The 20313-nt window shown below is 44.0% G+C and overlaps 1 protein-coding gene across 2 annotated transcripts in view; it reads right to left on the reverse strand.

Moving 5' to 3' along the window:
* The window catches only part of NTRK3 (neurotrophic receptor tyrosine kinase 3), a 392667-nt gene that overhangs the window by 47682 nt on the left and 324672 nt on the right, over window positions 1–20313 (reverse strand). For both annotated transcript variants that reach the window (XM_002825781.5, XM_054531808.2), the window contains 3 exons: window positions 18735–18865; window positions 11158–11330; window positions 7319–7562 (listed from right to left, as the gene is read on the reverse strand). In XM_002825781.5, coding sequence (XP_002825827.2) covers window positions 7319–7562; window positions 11158–11330; window positions 18735–18865 — 548 coding nt within the window. The remainder of the gene's footprint in view (window positions 1–7318; window positions 7563–11157; window positions 11331–18734; window positions 18866–20313) is intronic.

The raw sequence follows: 20313 nt of genomic DNA on the forward strand, positions 1-20313 counted from the left end.
CAAGAATTCTATCATTATTCAAGTGTATTTCATAATCTTCATCTGCCTGGCTTCTCTGCCTCAGTGGGCTCAGACACATCATCTGGCCAGGGAAGAGAGGTGCCACTTACTAAATGAGATTCCCAAAGTTCCAACGAAGAGCAGAAGGCATGGTGGAACCCTGTGATCCTAAAAGTCAGTTGCCTCAAATTACTATCATTAGCTTTTGTTTTTACCTTTAAAATTACCTAAAACCAAGTTATCTCATAGAGCACTGGCTCTCTTCAGTACACTGCCAACCACTTGACTTTCATCTAAGAGCTTCTCCGGACTTGAAGGCAAGAACTAACTGGTCAAAAAGACTTAGAGGAGCCTCAGGCTCTCAGCTCTGGTGACTGAGTAATCAGTCAATGTTCTTGTTGATCATAAAACTGGAAGGCACCTTAGAGAGCATCTGATAAAGCCTCAGCTTTGCTGCACCTCAGGTCCTCCCATTAAACTAATGAGGGGGCTGCCCTCCAGAGATCTCATATTGGTACAGTCCTTGGATCTCTGTCTTGCTCTCTCAGGACTGACATGCTGGGAAATTCATTCCAGTAAAGTCAATGGGCCATAAATATCTTTAGGATCCTCTTAAAAGTCCTGAACCTTCAAAAAACAAAAAAGGAAATACAACACCCCACTCAATATTACTCATATAATTTTAGGAAGTCTTAGAGTTTCTGAAGCCCATCCTTTGACCTGCTGGTGGAAAACAATCCAGGCTTTTAGTCAAGGATGTAACCCTTCTTTAGACAATATTGGATGGCTTCAGTTAGAATTTGGACATGCTCTGGATTCCTCCTTTACTACCATGGATTTGGAATAGAAGTTGCTCTAGTTTGTATTTCTTCCCTGTTTTTCTTCTAGATGTGTTTTCTTATCTATTAATTTATATTCCTTTTGATTTGGAACACTGTTTCTTTCCCCCACCCAATTCATAGCATGTAGTTTCTTGAATTTACTCTTCTGCTTTCCTGGAGGATGAATCAAAGCACCAAGATGGCAGGTGGGACCAAGCTCTTCCATTGCTTACAAAAGCTTGGGACACCAAGAGTTTGCAAGGAGAATAGAAAAGGGGGCCTTGCAAAATAACTCTCTCCACATTCAGAGTAGCAATACTCTGAAAGATAGGCTTGGCCTATCTTTCCTGATAAATTGTTGGATATGGGATGATTTGCTGCTGGGATGGAATGTTGAAAAACAATGTAGTTTTTCTTCATCCTTAACTCTGGCAGAGATTGCCAGCTATGCAGTACAATTCATGTTTTTTCTCTTCTATGTGGGACACAGCTATGTTCCATTTCTCAGCCACCTTTTTAAATAGGAAGGTCCTATAACTGGGTTCTTGCCAGGAGAGAAAGTGATTAGTCCCCACTTTCAGGCCAGGTCTATTAACAACATCCCACACACATTCCTTCATGCCAGTTTCTCCTTTTAGCTGGTTGGGACATAGATAAATGCCTAGCATGACCAAGGACCCCACACAAGGAAAAGGGTAGAGTTCCATGGGCCTGAATGATGGTGTGGCAGAGGACTACTCCTCCAGTGAATTCACCTACTCATACTGTTATGTGACCTAGAAATGAGCTTCTATTTGTGTTGGAACCATTATATATCTGAGTATCTATTTGATACAGCAGTTGGCCTACCTTAACTAATATGTCTAGGTAAGCCTTGTCCATTTTGGAATTTGTGAAAGCATTCATATTTTAGCTCCAATAATTGCTAGGGTTTGAAAGTGTCCTCCAAAGATCCTCTGTTGAAAACTTAACCCAATGCAACAGTGTTGAGAGGTGAGGCCTTTAAGAGGTGATTAATCATAAGAGCTCTGCCCTCATGAATGGATTAATGTTGTTATCATGAGAGTGGGTTTGTTATCACAAGAGTGGGTTTACTATAAAAGCAAGTTTGGCCCATTCTTGGTCTTTTGCCATGTGATGTCTTCTGCCATGTTATGACACAGCAAGAAGGCCCTCACCAGATGAGTTCCCTCGATCTTGAACTGCCTAGCCTCTAGAACCGTAAGAAATAAATCTCTTTCTTTAATAAATTACCCATTCTGTGGTATTCTGTTATAGCAACACAGAACAGACTAAGACAATAATTAATGTTTATTATTTATCATCCTAAGAACTTTATATTTCTTAACTCTTAGTCCTTACAGAAAATGCATGTGATAGGGGATATTGGCTCCATTTTACAGTTGAAGACACAGAGAGGACAAGTGACTTGCCAAAGGTCATACAGTCAGGAATTATAGGAGCAGAGATCAAACCAAGGCAGTGTGGGTCCAAGAGCTTACAACTTTTCATCTGCTATGGGGACACCAAGACATCCATAAAATCAAATATTCTTCCAGTAAGGTTGGCTTGTTCTAAATGATTCCCACTTCCTAAGGATTACTGTTACTGTGTTTCTAGGAGTTTCTAGGAACCCTGACCCAGAATCTCCAGCTTAGAATCCAGTGCCTTACTACCTGCTGCCAGACCTGTTTATGACCCACACCTGTGTGTCATAAACACACAGGATTTTAGCATACTTACCCCATCATGTCCTAGACACTCTGTTCTGTCTTCTACCAGAACCTGAAGTGGGTCATCCTTGACTCAGACCATCTCTCATTTGCCTCCTCTGAACATTCTCCTAGGATAATGCACTGCTTGATTAGATAAGACTTGCTTCTGCTGCCTGCAGCTGCATTCCACATCATCTCCAAAGGCTCACCTCCCCTTAGTGAGCATCTGGTTATCTGTCTAGGTTTCTCTTGGTCTGGAATGACCTATTTCCTAATTCTAAATTCCCTTTCTGACTTCATTCATTCATACTTTTATTAGGTGCCTAACAAGTGCCAGGTACTGTCACGCAGGACAGCACACAGGCACACAGGACAGCAGGATGAACAGAGAGGAACACTCCTGGAGCTCTACATTAGTAGAATCCCATTCCCCCCTCATTCCATTCCTCCCTGATCTCAGTGTATTGACTCCTCTCCCCAAATCAAAACATCTGAAAACATCTGTATTCTGAAATCTCAAACTTCTCCCCTTCAGGACATTCAAAACTTTAATTCTAGATTTGACTATCAATCTCTTAGTGTTCTCTGATGTTCTTAGGAAGATATAATGGTACCCAAAGCCTACCCTTGTCAAAGCCAGTGTAAAGGTAATCTTGGAAGCATTGAGTCAGTGATTCACAGAAGGAAAAGGTGTTTGTCATTGTGAATGTCTTAAGAAGAGAGAACAAATTGCCCTGGTGCTCTGGTGTGGGAATGTTTGTTTTCTCTCTCTAAATGTGTAACAGGAAATTAGGCAGTTCACCTTTGTAAATCGTCTGTATACCACTTATGCATGAGCCAGATGGTGCCTCTTCGTTTTAATAAATTAAAAATGAAAAAGAAAGACTATAAGGAGGAGTTTATCTCCATCTCTCCCCATGCCCTTATATGCACATTCTGGAATCTGCACTGGGCAGGCAAGCACATGTGTATGCGCACACACACACATACACACACACAGGCCTGGATTATCTGCACTTAGTGGCGTTAGGCATAAGAAGCCAACAAACTCTTAGGCCCAACTGATTTCATTAATCAGTGATAGCAGAGAGGTACAAACCTGTCCGGGGGTATCAGCTCATAGAGAGAATCCTTCACAGTATTCTCGCGATCTGACAAATCAGAGCACTCCCCCAAGGCCTCAGCCGGTGTATACTGAACAAAAAAGTTTTACATAAATCACCCAAATGTGGACTTAGCTCTAGGATTCATGAGCAAGACCCTATAAACATTTATGAGATGAAGAGGCAAGTATTGATAACTCAGTATTTTTATACATGTTGAAACCTTAAGAAAGACATTTTCCTGAGGTGGTCAATGTAAAGATCCTACTCCTTTGGAGCAGCTGCATGATCCAGTTTATCTTCTAGTGGTCAGGGAGTCCCTCTCTCTGTCCCAGGAATTGCATATGGAAATAAAATTATCCACAGAGTTGCCTTGGCTTGGATGTGAGGGGGACTAGTAAGATAATATAAATAAGAGTTTATCCAGTAAGTATTGTACTACAGGCTCTTTATACAAATTAACTTGCTTAACATCAACACAACTCTGTTGAGTGAATATTTTTGTTCTCACTTTAACGATAGAAAAATTGAACAGAGGTTGGGGAAAATGCATTCAGATTACATGGTTGCTAATGGTGGTTGCACGTTAGGATGTGAACACAGGTAAGATTAGGCCTAAATCCAAGAATTCCATTGTCATTCCAACGTCTTCAAATACGGATAATAAGACTTAGGGGTTCATTTTGATGTGACTTCAGGCAAATCTACTTCTGCCTTTCATTTTACAGAAAAGTAGGGAATGAGGAGTGGTGTATACATTAGGACACTGTGAGTAAGTGAACATGAAGATATGCCACAAGCTGGTCTTTAAATATCTCATCAGTAGAATACACAAATTTCCAACGGTGTGCTGTGTTTTCACTGTTAAGAGTTATCCTTTTTTGTTCAAACTTCCTTGGGACCAAAAATATACATTTCAAGCTAGCTGGCCTTGGCTAACATCACCCTTAGAACTCATGAAGAAGGAATTGAGGTTACCTGTAGTGTGTACCTTTTCCCACCTCACTCTCCCTTCCTTAAATTCTAATCTACCCTGGCACCCACAGAAATCAGATAGATGTATTCCTTGTAGCCCTTTCAGGCATAAAGAGCAACAGTTCACAGCTGTTAAAGCAAGGACAAAGAAATATCAATTGGGGATGTGATCTTTTCATTTTTTGTTTTTCCTCTTTTAAACCAGTTTCAATAAATATTAACAGCACATCTAGAAGCAAGTTTGAAGGGCCAGTTAGCACATTCTGGTCAGACATAGTTTCCTGAGACTCCAGTGAAGTCAGTAGTTATCAGCTTGGCATAATCAAACATCTGCCTTTCACAGAGAAAAACAATGAGCCATCTCTTGTTTTCTTCAACACCAACATAGATCTGAGCACAGTCAGACCGACCAGCAAACCCCATTAAACAAAGTGGAAAGGCAATTAAATGATGCCAGCTCCAGCCAGACTCTAAGAAATCTATGACCCATCCCCCTCTTAGTAACCACACCAATGCCTCTCTTGGAAATGAATGAAAAATATGGTCTAGACACTAAAGAAAGACTCCTCTTTGATATTTTCTGGCAGGTCTGCCCTGGCCATTGGTCTGTGACTACTGCCATATCATGTCCCCTTTTCCATACCTGGGAATACTGGACAGGACAGATGGCTAGTGAGGCTGCCCAGCTTGCTGTGGACACTCTATGCTTTGTCTTATATTCTCTCATGACAGTACATCATCTGCCATTCTTTGGTTGTACAACAAACAAGTCACTTTCTAACCACTAAGGTCATTTCTCAAACATTCCATTTTTCTCCAAACTATGCTAAAATGAAGTGTCTTGACTGATCTGTTTTAATGTCTGAGTGATCTCATTTAGGCCATCAGGAACACCCAGATAGAACTGATCTGCACACACCTCAAATTCCCAGCCTCTGGTCCACTATGCTCAGGCCAACAGGACAATCATATCTATTTGACTCATGGTATGATCACTCATTTCTCCAAAGATGAGACAAATGGCTGCCATGATCCTGGCTATAGATTGAATGTTTGTGTACCCCCCAAATTCATATGTTGAAACAGCCCCAAGGTAATGGTGTTAGGATGTGAGGCCTTTAGGAAGTGACTAGGTTATGAGGGTAATGTATTCATATGGAAGAGATGCCAGAGAGACCTCTTAACCCTTCTGCCATATGAAGAAGACAGAGCAAGAAGATGGCCATCTATAAATGAGAAAGCAGACTTTTACCAGACAATTAATTTGTTTGCACCTTGATCTTGGAATTCCCATCCTCCAGAACCATGAGAAATACTTCAGTTTTTTGTAACCTATCCCATTTGTGGTATTTGCTATAACAGCTGAAAAGGAATAAGACATCCCTTGACCTCCAAAACATTGTCCCACACTCTCCTTATAACGTCTATCCAAAGTCCTCTTCCCTTTGATGTCCCAAAAATAGATTTTCTGTTTTTTTGTTTTTTTGTTTTTTTTTGACAGAGTCTTGCTCTGTCGCCCAGGCTGGAGTGCAGTGGCGTGATCTCGGCTCACTGCAACCTCCACCTCCCAGATTCAAGCAATTCTCCTGCTTTAGCCTCCCAAGTAGCTGGGACTATAGGCACATGCCACCACACCCAGCTAATTTTTGTATTTTTTTAGTAGAGACAGGGTTTCACCATGTTGGCTAGGCTGATCTTGAACTCCTGACCTCGTGATCCGCCCACCTCAGCCTCCCAAAGTGCTAGGATTACAGGCATGAGCCACTGCGCCCAGCCTTGGATCTTCTGTATTTTTTAGCAATCTGCCCTCACTCAGTTTGCAGAAGTTATCTCTGTGTCTCAGGTTGCACTCATATTTCCCCTTGCTGAGATAAGTGACACTCATGGCCATTCATCCTTTCCCTGGAAATAATAACACTATCAGAATCAGTCAATAATCCACGGAAAAAAGATTCCCAAAGACTTAGGGAAAAAAAAGATTCTAGGAGCAAAATAAGACTCTTGTTAATGTAAAGCAGATGACGATATGAAGGTAAAACTGAGCAGGATGGATCTTCTCACAATCAGAAAATTTTTCTAAGATCTAACCTCTCCAAAGTTGTCAACTTTGTCCTCTCTCCAAAGTTGGCAACAGATAACATGCTTCCCTTTCCCCATCTGTTCTAGCCCATTTGGATAATACTCAGCAATATATTAGCCACCTTTGTTACTTTACTTAGGTTTTCTCTTCTCATCAAGGTCTACTTTTGGAAACAAGATAATTCTTACATAATCACAAGATAATTTCAGAGAATAAAATGTGTCATGGGTGAGGCTAGATCTGGGACTGGGTAGGGAGACATTAAATGTAGTATCAAGTTGGGTGTGTCTGTGTGTGTGTTTGGGCACATACATATACATGTATATGTTTACATGAAGAATGAGTATTGAAGCACGTAAGAACACAATGCATATGTTATTGCAATGTACAGATTACAGTTCAGTTAAATGTCCAAGAAGAAAGGAGGAGTGGGCAATTGAGAACATAATAAACAGGTATGTCAAAATGCAAGAGAGGCCAAAAGATAACTGTTGAGTGCATGTCTGGGCATGGGTGTGTACACATGTGTGTGCCAGAGTGATAGGGTTAATGGACAATGAAAAAGACATGTAAGCAAGGCGCTAGCTCTGTGGCTGAGTCCTGCAGCTGGGAAAGTCACCTTACCCTGTAATAATCCGTGCTGTAGACATCTCTGGACATGCCGAAGTCCCCAATCTTCACTAGCAGATTCGCTCCAACCAGGCAGTTCCTGGTGGCCAGGTCTCGGTGCACAAAGTGCTGGGAGGCCAGGTACACCATACCTGAGGCGATCTGACTGGCAATGTGGAGCATTTGGGAGAGCCCCAGCTCACCCTTGGCCTGGCGTGGCTGTCCATCCACAAGGATCATTGCATCTGGCCCATGGGCCCTGCAAGAGCGTGGGGAGAAGAGAGGGCGCAGAGAGAAATCGGGAGATCAAGGAGAAAGGCCTTCCTGGGTCCCTGCCCTCTGGAATGCCCCACAGAAATAAATAAAATTTCCCTTTCCATCCTGCCTATGGCCTATTTTTATCTGCCCCAAATTAGATTATGTACGTGTGGGTACGGGTGAAACTCCACAACCAGATTCTGGCTAAGATGAGAGCAGACATACTCAAATGGAAGAGGGAATAAACCTACTCTCTTTCATATTTCACTGCTTCCTAGGATTTTCACAGGTGCTAGATGTCTATTATAGAATAATTAGCAAAACAACAAATAACTCTGCCATAGCCCTTACTATATGCTCTGATTGTTTTAAATATTGTAATTCACTCAATTTTCCCACCCCAGTTTTGAAATAAAGATATTGAGGCACAAAATGTTGAGATTGCTCAGCCAAAGTCCCAGAGGTCCAGAATGGCCATATGGGAAATCAGGAAGTAGGATCTGAAACCAGACATGTGACTGTAAAAAGAGAGCTTCTAAAAGGAACATTGGGAGTGCTTGTTCCAAGATTCCGTGGCCCTGCCCCCTAGGATTCTGATTGGCTAGGTGAGCTTGCTCATTTGCATTTCCCACTAGCTCCCAGGGCTGATGCTGGCAGTCCATGCTCAGTGGCACTGGGACACTCCTAACCACTCTACCACACTGCTTAGCACTGGGTAACTTATGGCCATAGCAGTGCACAGTGGAGAGAGCCTCTGACCTTGAAGCATGGATCTGGAGTGCCCCCAGAACCCATTCCATCCCAAATCAAGCCCAGATTTGTTATTCTAACATCTTGCCTGGTCATATCAGTCACTTTTAGCATTCACTCTTTTCTCTAGAAAGCCCAATGAGCCGTAACCACACCCAGGGCCCTTATTTATGAAGTTGTGGACCAAGAAGCCCTGGTGTACAGCAAGGCCTCTGCCTGCTTTACTGCTTCTCCGATTTCCTCTGAAAAGCACCATTAAGTAGGAGCACATCCCTTTTACTATCTCCGGAGGGCTCTGCCTACCTCACTCCTCAGAAGGAGGAAGGCTGCATCAGCTAGCAAGGAAGAGGGGTCAGCAGAGAAGCCCTCCCTTCTGTTTACCTAGAGAGTGCACTGCAGCCTGCCTCTCAACACCACCAATGTGGAGATGCGAGAGCAGGCAGGGTCAGCCTGCGGGTTATGGAGGCTGTGTTTGTGAGAGCAGCCAACAGGACACCTCCCAGGAAGGGTGGGTGCGGCCTGTTGCTAAGAGCTTGTGGTCTCAAAGAATTCTTTAGAAGCTCACCCTCAACTGATAGAGCCTAGGAAGACAGATTAATGGAACCTACTGGGAATCTGGTCAGTAGTGGAGGCTAAAGTTCAGATTTTGCCGCAAAATTGCCCCAGGAAGACTGTGGAGCCTTGATTTAGAGAGACTCCCCTGTGCTGTCTTCAGAAAGGGATCCCACAGAGACACAGAGGTCTTCAGAGTGTCAGCAAGTCCTTGTAGAACTGTACTCATATGCATGCATTCCCCGTGCTGTCTGCCATGGAGAAGGCAAGGCACTGGCACTGCCCCTCACCTTACACACTTCTTTCTGTTTCTTTTGTACTCCTTTTTCTTTTCTTCTTACTTTCTGCTTCTCCCATTCCTTACCTTTACTCTAGGCTCTCACTCTTTATTTCCCTTCTACTATCTTCTTTCTCTTCCCTTTTATCACGCATGACAGTAGTGCAGAGGCACCTAGGGGCTCTCTTTAACCCTGCTGGTGGCTCTTGGGGCTGGAGGTACTGCTGAATGTAAGGATAGGGTGTGGTGAAAAGTAGGGCATGCCCCTTGGGCCCCAGGGGAACTAAAGGACAAGGTGAGGGCTATCCCGAATATTGAGAAAGAGTGTTGCCTAGATTAGAAGCTACTATGGTTCACAATTCTCATAAAATAGTAATAGTAATAACTTTAATAGCAGCTACCATTGGCTGATCACTGAACTACTTGCAAAACTTGTCTAAGCATTATACACATAGTCATTTAATACTCATAGCAACAACCCCGTGAAGCAGTTATTAATAATCATATTTTCTAGGAGAGAAAATTAAGATTTAATAACTTGCTCCAATTTGCAACTAAGATGTGACAAATCCGAGATATGAACCCAAATCTGTCTTATGCTAAAGACAAAGTTCTCCAGGAAAGGAATCCATTTCAATGTGAATCCAGGTTTAGAAGGCTTAGAACATCCCACAAATGCTTTCATTTCCTTCAGGGCCATCTTTATAGAAACCTGACTCGTAAGTAGAGCTCCAGAGAGTCCTCCATTCCATTGCCTGGTACTAACTCATTTCTTTGCCCCTCAAAACCACGACACCCTGTTGAAAGTCCCACTTCAAGAGGATGCTTAGCAGTTTTTGGTGAGTGGGCTAGAGCCTTCTATAATTTACATTTGAACTTTGGAAATCTTATCCTCAGCCACAGAGTTCAATGAGATTCAAATTGTGGCGGTGGCAGAGGCCACACCCTAAGTATACAGGGCCTGTGTGTTTAACCTGCTTCCTGGGGCCTTGGGTTCCACAGACCTTCACATGGCTGTCCCTTCCACATCTGGGCACTGTTTGGAAGTGGCATCTGCGGAAGGCAGAGGAGTCCTAACTCTGCACTAGATGCTGTCTTCTCTTGGGAAGGGAGAGCCACCCTTGAAACTTCATCCAGAACTTCCGGCTGGCATTCCAGTCTCTTACCAGTTACATTAAGAGCCCTCGAAGTCCAGACGATCTTGTTCTAGGCTCAGAGAAACCCTTCTTACAACAAACCCTTTCTTTTTAGAATAGTACTATCCAACAGAACTTTCTATTGATGGAAATGTTTATACTGTGCTTCCCTGTATGGTAAAAACTAGCCACATGTGACTAACAAGTAGTTGAAATACAGCTAGTGCAACCAAGGAACAAGTGCAACTGAATTTTTAAACCTGATTGAACTTTAATTAATGTAAATCTAAATTTAAGTGGCCATAGGTGGACACTGTACTGAACAGCACAGTTCTAGAATTAGCCTGAAGAAAATCAGTCCCCTTTTTGTTTTAACCATCTCTGCCACCTGATGAATTGTAACCTTGGACCTTCTTACTCATCATCAAAAAGTCTCTAGCAGGAAGGTTTCCAGGAGGGGTGTAAGATACTAGCCTCACTTTGCAAGTGAGAAACTTAAGGCACAAAGGGAGAAAGCTATTTGCAACATCAGAGAAGGGTGGTCCTAGAATCTTGGAGTTGTAAACCACAGGCTGTGGGGCTTCCAGACTCCTCCTGGACCTATTCCAGACCCTGGTCTTCTTCTCAGTCCATTCTGGAATGAGGAAGAATAGTATAGGATACTTATCATAGTATCCTCAACTTGTTTTCCCTACAAACCGGAGACAAAGGCCTGAATCTGGCTGCTAAGGAGATGATGTATAAGAATGAATGTGTTCATCTAATTTCTCATCCTGAGAGGTAAGTGTTTAGAGGGGGAAGTATAATTTCTGGCTCCAGGGAAAACCCCAAGGGTTCGGTGGGACTGGGGTCAGGTGCAGGGGAAGACAATCCTTGCTTACCTGAGGAACTTATTCAGGTCTCCATGCTTCATGTATTCAAAGACCATGATGAGGGGGTCCCCATCGCCACACACTCCATAGAACTTGACAATGTGCTCATGCTGTAGGTTGGTGAGCAGCTCGGCCTCCCTCTGGAAATCCTTCCGGGCAGCCAGGGTGGGATCCTTCAGGGCCTAGGAACAATGCAGGACACAGGTGTTTAACAACTACAGGGCAGGGGGCTCTCTTTTCTACTCCTGGAAAGAAACTGGCCCCACACACCACTGGGTTACCAATAAATATGAATCTAAATGGAATTTAAAGACAGTGAAGCTCAATTTGAACTATAAGGCCTGACTTCTTCCTCCTCCAGCATTTTCATCCCTGCAGAAATAGAAACCCACTTTCTGACATCCACATCCCATGCACTCTCCAGCGATTTCAAGCTCTACTCTTCACAGAGCCCTGGGCTTCCGCGGGTGAGTGTACATGGCAGCTGGAGGGGCTGTGAGGAGGAAAGCCTGGCAAAAGCCCCTGCTCCTAAGGTTTTCTTTGAGGAAACTGTCCCACAGCTAGAATAAACAGTGTGAAAACCACTGCCCCAATGCTTTAGCTTTGTGAATTAGTCACATGCTCATAGCCTATTGGAAACTGGGCAGGCAACACAATAAAATATCCTTGTCTTTTGGAGTCCTTGCTTTTAGATTGTGAAGGTATCTACATTTGCAGAGGAGAGTGAGCACTTCAACCTCTGGAAGACATCTGTGTTCTCCCAATAGGGGTTTGGAGGAAGCAATAGGGTGGGAAGAGTGGGGTTGGAGCTACGGGAATGGCAGTTAGTGGACAGAAATCTCAGATACACTCAGGGCCAGGCAGAGTCCTGCAAAGTCCTAGTGCAGGACGGAAAGGAGCATCTGGGGGCCACCAGAATGCCACCATTCAGCCTCTGTCAGGGTGAAAACTCAAGTGTGAGAAAGAGGTGCAAACCAGGCCACTTCCTGTAGGGCCCAGGAAGAGGAATATACCCAGGTAGAGTGTAAGTTGTGCATGTGGATTTCCCAGCACCAGAAGGGGACTACAGGACCAAAGACGAAGGCTTTGAGCACATCTGAAGGACCTTGATTAGGGCACTGCCATGGGCCCAGCAATGCTGGCCAGATGGACAATGGTCTGTGAAGAGGAGGGGCCCTTTCTGCATGAGGAGCAGCTTATGCAGGTGGGTGCCCCGATTTCTCCAGCCTCTCCACCCTCCCTATGAGGCCAGAAGGCACATGGGGCCAAACATTGAGTTGTTTCAACTGACACACTTTAGCAATCTCAATAGACACAACACAAGGCAATGAGGAAGTGAGTGTAACATTGGCTCACCATTTTCAGGGGAATGACAATCTAGACAGACTAGAGACTGGATTGCATTCTCTCTGCTAGGCATCTGGCTTTTTCAGGATGACTGACCTCTCCATAGATCATGCAAGTGCCAAAATATCTCCCTTACCAGAGATCTTTCTCCTGTCCCTGCAGCCCCAATATCTGAAATCTGTAGGGCTTCCTTGGTTCTAGAACTGCAGTAGTGTGAATATGCCAAAAGAGGTGTAACTAGGGGGTCCATCAAACCTCTCAGCCCTTAGCACACACTAGAAATGATGGACTTTTAGCATGAAAAGGGCCCTAGACATCATCTACTCCTACCTGCTCATTTCTGGAGTCGGAGAAACTGAGGCTGAGCCTGTCCAGGAATCAGCTCACATTCACACCAATTAAATGACTGGACCTCAGTACTCTCCTGGTGGGCCTCACAGTGCCCCAAAGTTCAGTAGCAATGCCTCTAGGGTCATCAAGTGGAGGTGTGGTCTTCCAGCCAGAGATCAAGCCCCCTTCAACTTCAACCAGCACCACCTTCTATTCTTTTTTAAAATTTGGAGGCTTCATAAAAATACTGCTTGATTAAATTAATCTATGGCTGACAAAAATGTCAAAAGTTATCTAGTGTAACTTTCCCATTTTACAGATGAGATAACTGGGGTTCAGGATGGGGAAGTAACTTGCCAAAGATCACGTAACAAGTAATAGCTTGGGTCTGGAGCCCAGGACACTTTCCTGCCCAGCACACCTGCCTGAGTTAATTTATGGGATAAATTAGTCACTAGGCAGGTCCCCAAGAGAATGGTGGGCAGAGGAATAAAAGGATGTGGAAGTATAGAGGAGAGGGTCAGGAAAGGGGTGCGATGTTGGCTGCCAACAGAGTGGCTGGGCCCAGCGAAGGTGCCAGGCTTGAGGATAGGGCAAGGACATGTGATCAGCCCATTGTTGATTTTTACCAGACCTGATTCTATGTGTTCTCCACTTCGAATCTGGCTGCGTGCTCTGGGAAGCTACCTAACAATAAATGAATAGGATGTAATATCTACCTACAGCCAGAACAAAGACATTTGAGAAGTCAGAGTCATGGTGAGAGAGAGTCTCTCCTGGGGACCCAGCTCCCAGCAGCAGCCTTGAGATGTATGGGCTGGGTCATGGGTATTGGATGACGCAGAGTGGTTTATTTATTTTCATGAAGAAGAAGAAGAAGGGGAAAAAACAGAACCCAGCATGGGTGGGATGGGAGAATATAAAGATTTATGTGAATGCTGGATTTATGAGTGGGAAAAGTAGGTCAAATTTGGGGCCAGCCAAATGGCCTCTCTCCATCTCTTTAAATCATTCTCTCCCACAGTCCGGACGTCAATGACAGCCCTGGGATATTTCTGTTCTCAGCTCTTGAGCAGCACCAGCCAGCGTCCCCCAGGATGGCACCCTGCACTGTGAGGCAGAGATTGGTTCCTCATTTGAGAGATGGGCACAAAGCAAGCACTATCGCTTTCAGTCTTCCACATCCCTTCTCCATGCTTTCGAAGTGGGCTTTCCAGCTCTTGAGTCAAACCTGAAGTTCTTACCTAATTGGCCAAATGTGGGGTACGGCAACTAGGGTTGGGAGCTGCCAGTGGCCCCGTCCCCAGGGATTGATGCAATTAGAACAGAGGTGACAGGAGGAGAATAATGAGGAGGAAAATAGGGCCAGTGACTCTCTGGCCCCTCTCAGTGGGGTCCACATTTAATATCTTCATGACTGGGAAACCTCAAAATGGGTCACCAGTCAGTGGCATGGGAAAGAACCGATTTATCATAGCCACCAACTATCAGTGTAGAGACATGCATCTTGCCAAGAGGTCTCTGAAGCCGGGGAGGCTCCTGGCTCAGGCCTTTGTACAGTATCTTTAGTACAAAAAGGAGAGCTAGAATTGCCCTCCTCTCCTCTTTCTTCCAAAGTTTGGGAACATTTCCCTTTCTTATCTTCCCCTCTACATGCACCAGCTATCATGTCCACTCTGCCTTGGGGAGAGGGTTCCGTAAGGCTGTTTATTTGGATGGAAGGAAAATAGGCTAGATGGCAAGAACACAACTTCTCGACAGCTCCCATCTCTTCCTGGGTCATTCAGCATCTTCATGTCGTCCAAACCCTGCTGCCCTCCATCTTACTTTTTTTTTTAGGGTGAGATATTTCAAAGGATGTTCAGTTTCAGATTTCATTAATATCCTGAAACTCATTTTTATGATATATACATGATATACACACATTCCTAAATGTTCAAAGTCCTAAGTGGTCAAACACACACACACACACACGCACGCACGCACACCAATCAACCTCCTTTCATTATAAAATCATCTTTCTTTTAGTGACTCAAAATCCACTGCCACTTCCTCTGGGTGAGAGTCTCACACAACTTTACCAGGAAAGAAGATGGGTAGTTATTACATACAGGGGTGCCCCCTCTCATCTGTCCTCCTGGCTTAAAACTGGCCATTGGCTTCCCAGTGTTTGTAGTATAAAATCCAAACTCCTTAACATAGTCATGGACTCTATAAGGTCTGGTCTCCCCGTCTCTCTTTGCCTCCTGTCCTCGCACACACTCCTCCTGCCTCATTTATTACACGTCAGTCTCATGGCCTTTCCATACCCTCTAAGATTTTCTCTGCCCCAGGGCCTTTGCTGCTCCTTTTGCCAGAAAACTCTCCACTGAGCTGTGTCTACATGACAGCCCAGATTAGCTGGCACTGCTTATGACCTCTGCAGGACGTGAGATCCTGAACACTCCCTGCAAGTTGGATACCCAGGGAGATACTTCTGTCCCACAGAGGGGCTTACCAAGAGTCATCTGTGATTGTTCCCAAACTCATTCATGACAACTAAACCTGCTAATGTAATTACTTAATGTAATGAAATGTTCTAGAAACCAATGAAATATGAGTGTAGATTGGGGAGTTTTTATGGAAGCTAGGACGAGTGCTTTTAAAAAACCTGCTAAAGGTCAGTGGCTAAAAATACTGTTAAGAGTGGAAGGAAAAAGCATAAAAACATTGGTAAAATAGTAAAAATCTGAGATTCTGCACTCAGATTGTTCCACAAATGTTTTAAGCTCCTGCTTCAATTTAAAGTAATTGAAACTGGAAATTGTGACTACTCAAAACAAAAACCAAAACACCCTTCAAGCCAAAAGGAACCCAAAAGCTGCCCAGCAGTGCTGAGCAGGAAGAAATATAATGCTAAATCCAAATGACTAATATTATCAAAAATCAGGACATAAATTTCCTGAAGATAAATCAATTTTATTAGAATGGCTTAAAAAGATTTTTAAATAAGTAAATGCTCAAAAGGAGTGAAGAAATACATTTTCTAAAGAAAACAAGAAGGCATGCCACAAGAAGGGGGAGAAATAAAATTAAGGTAATGAAATTAAGAACCGATTAGATATCTTGGAAATAAAAGATACGGTCATTGAAGTGAAAGCAAAAACCTCCACAGACAGGAAAAACTCTAGACCAGATAAAACCACATGAAGAATTCATGAATTAGAAGACCACTGAGGTTCACTCGGGACAGAGTATGAAATGACAGAGAAGAAAAAAAAAGGAAAAATGGGGAGAAGGATCTCATTCCCTCCTCTGCAAAGGAAGGGGGTTGACTGGGTTTGAATGCTGTGTAAATGTTCTATTTGTCTAATGATGATTTCAGAGTGGCACCACTTATTTAAGTCTCATGCATGATGTTAATGTCACACTTGTACTACACATACATGCAGATTATGTCCTGTACAATCCTGCTCCCTCTCCCCAGCAGGCTGTAAGCACCTTAAAAATAGGCTGTGGTTTCTGCTTCTTTGTTTGTACCATAGCAACTGCTGGGCAAAACATTCTTGCCAATTGATTTGGGAAAACTTTATTTTGGGTTATACTCGTATGTGTTCTCTAGAAGTAGAAAATTACTCTGCATCAACATGAGAACTAACTCAAAAGGAAAGGTCTTGCAAAAAGAAGTGGAATCTAAGGAGGGGAGGAAGCAGGAAACACCACTTCCAAGATGTTCTCTGGAGGAGATAGGCATCTTTTCCAGGCTGACCACTAGGCAGATCCACTGAGTGACACATGTGCAAAATCCCAGAGGGTTCATCTCCTCGAGGTCTCCAGATCCAAGGAAAGAAGGAAATCCTTTTAAAAGGATGGAAACAGAAACACATTTTCTGCATTACTCGGTCTGGGTACTGCCCCTTAACGCCAGACCACTCGGGGAAACATTTCCCAGGGTTTTTAGCCATCATTTCATTCTCTGCTGAAAGTGCAAAAATGTTCAGTTCATTCTCCAGTCCCCAGATGGATGCCGGAACACCCCGTGGATTAGTGTCATCCTATATATTAAAAATGCCAGGGCAGTGCAGATCCTAAGTTTAGGATCAACATTAGAAACCTTTCTACATCCCTGCTCCAAGCTGTTTAAAGACACCCTTGTTCATCTGACCATCTCATGTCTATGCAGACACACTGAGCAAGTTTATTTACAGGATGTACAGCAATAATTATCATTAGCCTTTTAGGATGCAGTACTCTTATTTATTTTCTAGAGCAGAGGTCAGCAAACTATGCTTATTTTGGTAATAAAAAAAGTTATTGGAAAATACCCGCCCTCATTAGTGAATGTATTGTTATGCTGCTTTCCAACAACACGGGCAGAGTTGCAATGGAGAGTTATAAGGCCCTCAAAGTCTAAAATATTTACCTTTAGAGAAAAAGTTTTGTGACTCCTATTCTAGATAGTCAATGCAAACTTGGCAGGTCATATGTCATGTATCTAAGCACATTCAGTAATATCAACATCAATGACAATGATAATGATAGAAACAAATGCCAACTACTTTTTATTGAGTCTTTACTCAATAAAAAGCCCCAAGCAGTACATTAAGAATTTTAGACACATTATGTAATTTAATCCCCAACATTTTAAGGAGGGGATATTAGTATTGCTATTATACAGATAAGGAAATTGAGGCCCAAAGAAGTTGAGTGTTTTGTGAAAGGTCCCACAGCTTATCAGTGGTAGAACTGGGATTTGCACCCAGGCTCTTTGATGCCCATGCTATGCCTGCACTGTATTGCCTTCATTCTTTGAGGCTATTTGCCCTCTGTGGACAGAAACAATCTGTAGATACACAAGACTATGAATACAGAGACCCAAAAGTTGCAGAAACAAGAACTGCATTTGTGATCCCTCAATGCTAAGGATGGGACCATTTTGAGGTCTGGGTGAATGTCTTCATGGGGAGCCATATCTCTGGCATTGGTCAGCCCACATCTCAGGACATTGCAGACTCTACACTGGCCTCAGAAGCCTGCTCACTGCACCCAATGAATCCACTCCAGACTCCAGAGAAGGGCTCCAGAGATCTGTGCATGCCTCCATGAGGCTACTTGACTCTTTTTATGTTAACCATGTTCAAAGATTTGTCCAATATTGGTTTACAAAGAGAAGCTGTTGACTGCTGGGTGGAAGAGTCTGGAAGGACAACTAGTAGTAGCAAAGCCTCTTCTCTCCTACCCCAAGCAATTCAGCTCCTGCTGCAAATCTGCCATGTGTCTTGGCAACACAGAAGCCCTGTGGTTAAGGGAGCCCTCCAGCAGCTGCCAGGAGGAAGTTTCTCCCAGGCATGCTGCCCCTTGGGGTCTGAACCTGAAACTCATGGGAAGTACCTAAGAATTTCTCCAACCTCACTCACTATTCTCCCAGTGCTAACCCCCTGCCTCCCTGCTGCACCCCCCTCCTTCAACATCTTCTATTCTCAGTGACGTCTGTGCCCTTGGGAAGTGGTCACCCAGTCCTCCTTAATCAGCCCACTCTACAACAGCTCAACTCCTAAGAAATGGTCATGTGACTTTCCAGGCACAGACAGCACGTCCTGTAAAGCCACTACTTGGTGAAGGGTGGAGTGTGGAGGGCCATCCCTGGGACAGAGGTAACCACAGGGCCACCAAAAAAGGACCAGGGTCATTTACAAGAATAAACTTGCTCCCCAGGCATAGCCCCCTTAAGTGCTGCAGCCCTTGACCTTGGAAGCCAAAAGAAGTTGTTTTGGTCCCTAGGAAACTTCACTGACCTCGGAGCAAAGTCCTTTGATTGCATCTGAGAAAGCCAATTGAGCACATCTTCTCAAATGGAGTGAGCCTCTTCCTTCCCTCCCTGGGCCCTCAGCCAGCCCTCCTCCTGGTGCCGGCATGCCTCTGGGGTTTACCTTCACAGCCACAAGCATCTTGTCCTTGGTCGGGCTGAGGTTGTAGCACTCGGCCAGGAAGACCTTTCCAAAGGCTCCCTCACCCAGTTCTCGCTTCAACACGATGTCTCTCCTCTTAATGTGCTGCACATCTGTAGGACGGGGACAAAGAGGAGGGCAGCAAATCAGCACTTGTTTGGTGACACAGGGAGACAGAGAGTACAGAGGTCTAGAGTGGAGAACTTGGTTCTGAGCCCACAGCAGGCAAAGGCAAACTCTAACACCCCAACTTTAGCATAAAAACTGACATCCCTCTGTGGTTTGAGAGTATGGGCCAGAATCAAATCTCAATGCTGTCCCTGAATAACCCCTAACCCCTCTAAACCACAGCATCCTCTGCTGGCAAATGGAGTTAGTAGTTAATGCACAGGACTCTGGTATTAATCAGCCAGAGTTGTCGGAGATAGCACAAAGCAGTCTCCACAGTTTTGTGCACATGAATCCCCTGGGAATCTTATCAAAATGAAGATTCTAATCCAGTAGGTCTGAGAATCTATATTTCTAACAAACTCCCAGGTCATGTCCATCTGCTGTTGGTCACACTTTGAAAAGAAAATTTTCCAGGGTACGATCGAGAATCAGGTTGGAATCCTAGGTCCACTCCATTACTAGTTTTTTGAGCTTGGGAAAGTTATTTAGCTCCAGAGCCTCAATTTTCTCATCTGTAATATGGGATTAACAAGAACAACTTCCTTGCTGAATTCTTGTGAAGATTAAATAAGATAATCCACATAAAGAGCTTGGCCCAGTGCTGAGGACAAAGTAAAGACGTAGAAAACATAGAGACACACATGCACACACACATACACATACACACACACACACACAAAGACACATTGGTTTTTGTGGTAACATAAAGGCTGTAGTGACCCCATCACAGTGCCTGGTTCATGACAGAGACTACTAACGGGTAGCTAAGATTATCTGGGGGAAACCCCTACTTGGCCAACCCTTCTCTGAAAGAGAGAAAAACCAATGAGATCACAAAAGGAAAGTTCAGAGTCCATCCAAGAACGAGGGTGTGTGCAGAGAGAAGGGTTGCCCCTGCCTCTGCTAATTTAGCAACCTAATTAAGGTCTGTCTGCCTGGAGAAAGCAGAGCTGTGACCTCAGCCCTCCCACCTATTTGGAAAGAATGCTACGAAGGAGTTGTACAAGCAGTGGGCTGGTGATGAAAAGAGCAAACCGGAGATTACTCACTGACCTTTACATTAATTGTTCAACAGGCAGAAGCCCATTAAATACCTGTATTCACATTATGAAGAGCATTGCAGAGCCAAAAAGCGGATTATCCCAAGTGACTTGGTCGAGAAATGAAAGCTGCAGATCCTGGGCCATGGCAGACCATCCCCGTAAATGAGGAGACATAACAGGGACAGAGGGGCATGGCTGGAAGCCTTGGGGTAGTGTTTTGTTGGTTTGGGGATTCCTTCAATAATAAACTACAGGAATCTTTTTTCCCCCCATCAGAGTCCTTGGTATCCCCACAGTGTCGCAGATGATCTGCCTAGTAAGGATTTGCAGGGGGAAGCATTTACAGA

Source organism: Pongo abelii, chromosome 16, assembly GCF_028885655.2.
Source record: "Pongo abelii isolate AG06213 chromosome 16, NHGRI_mPonAbe1-v2.0_pri, whole genome shotgun sequence".
Lineage (NCBI taxonomy): Eukaryota > Metazoa > Chordata > Mammalia > Primates > Hominidae > Pongo > Pongo abelii.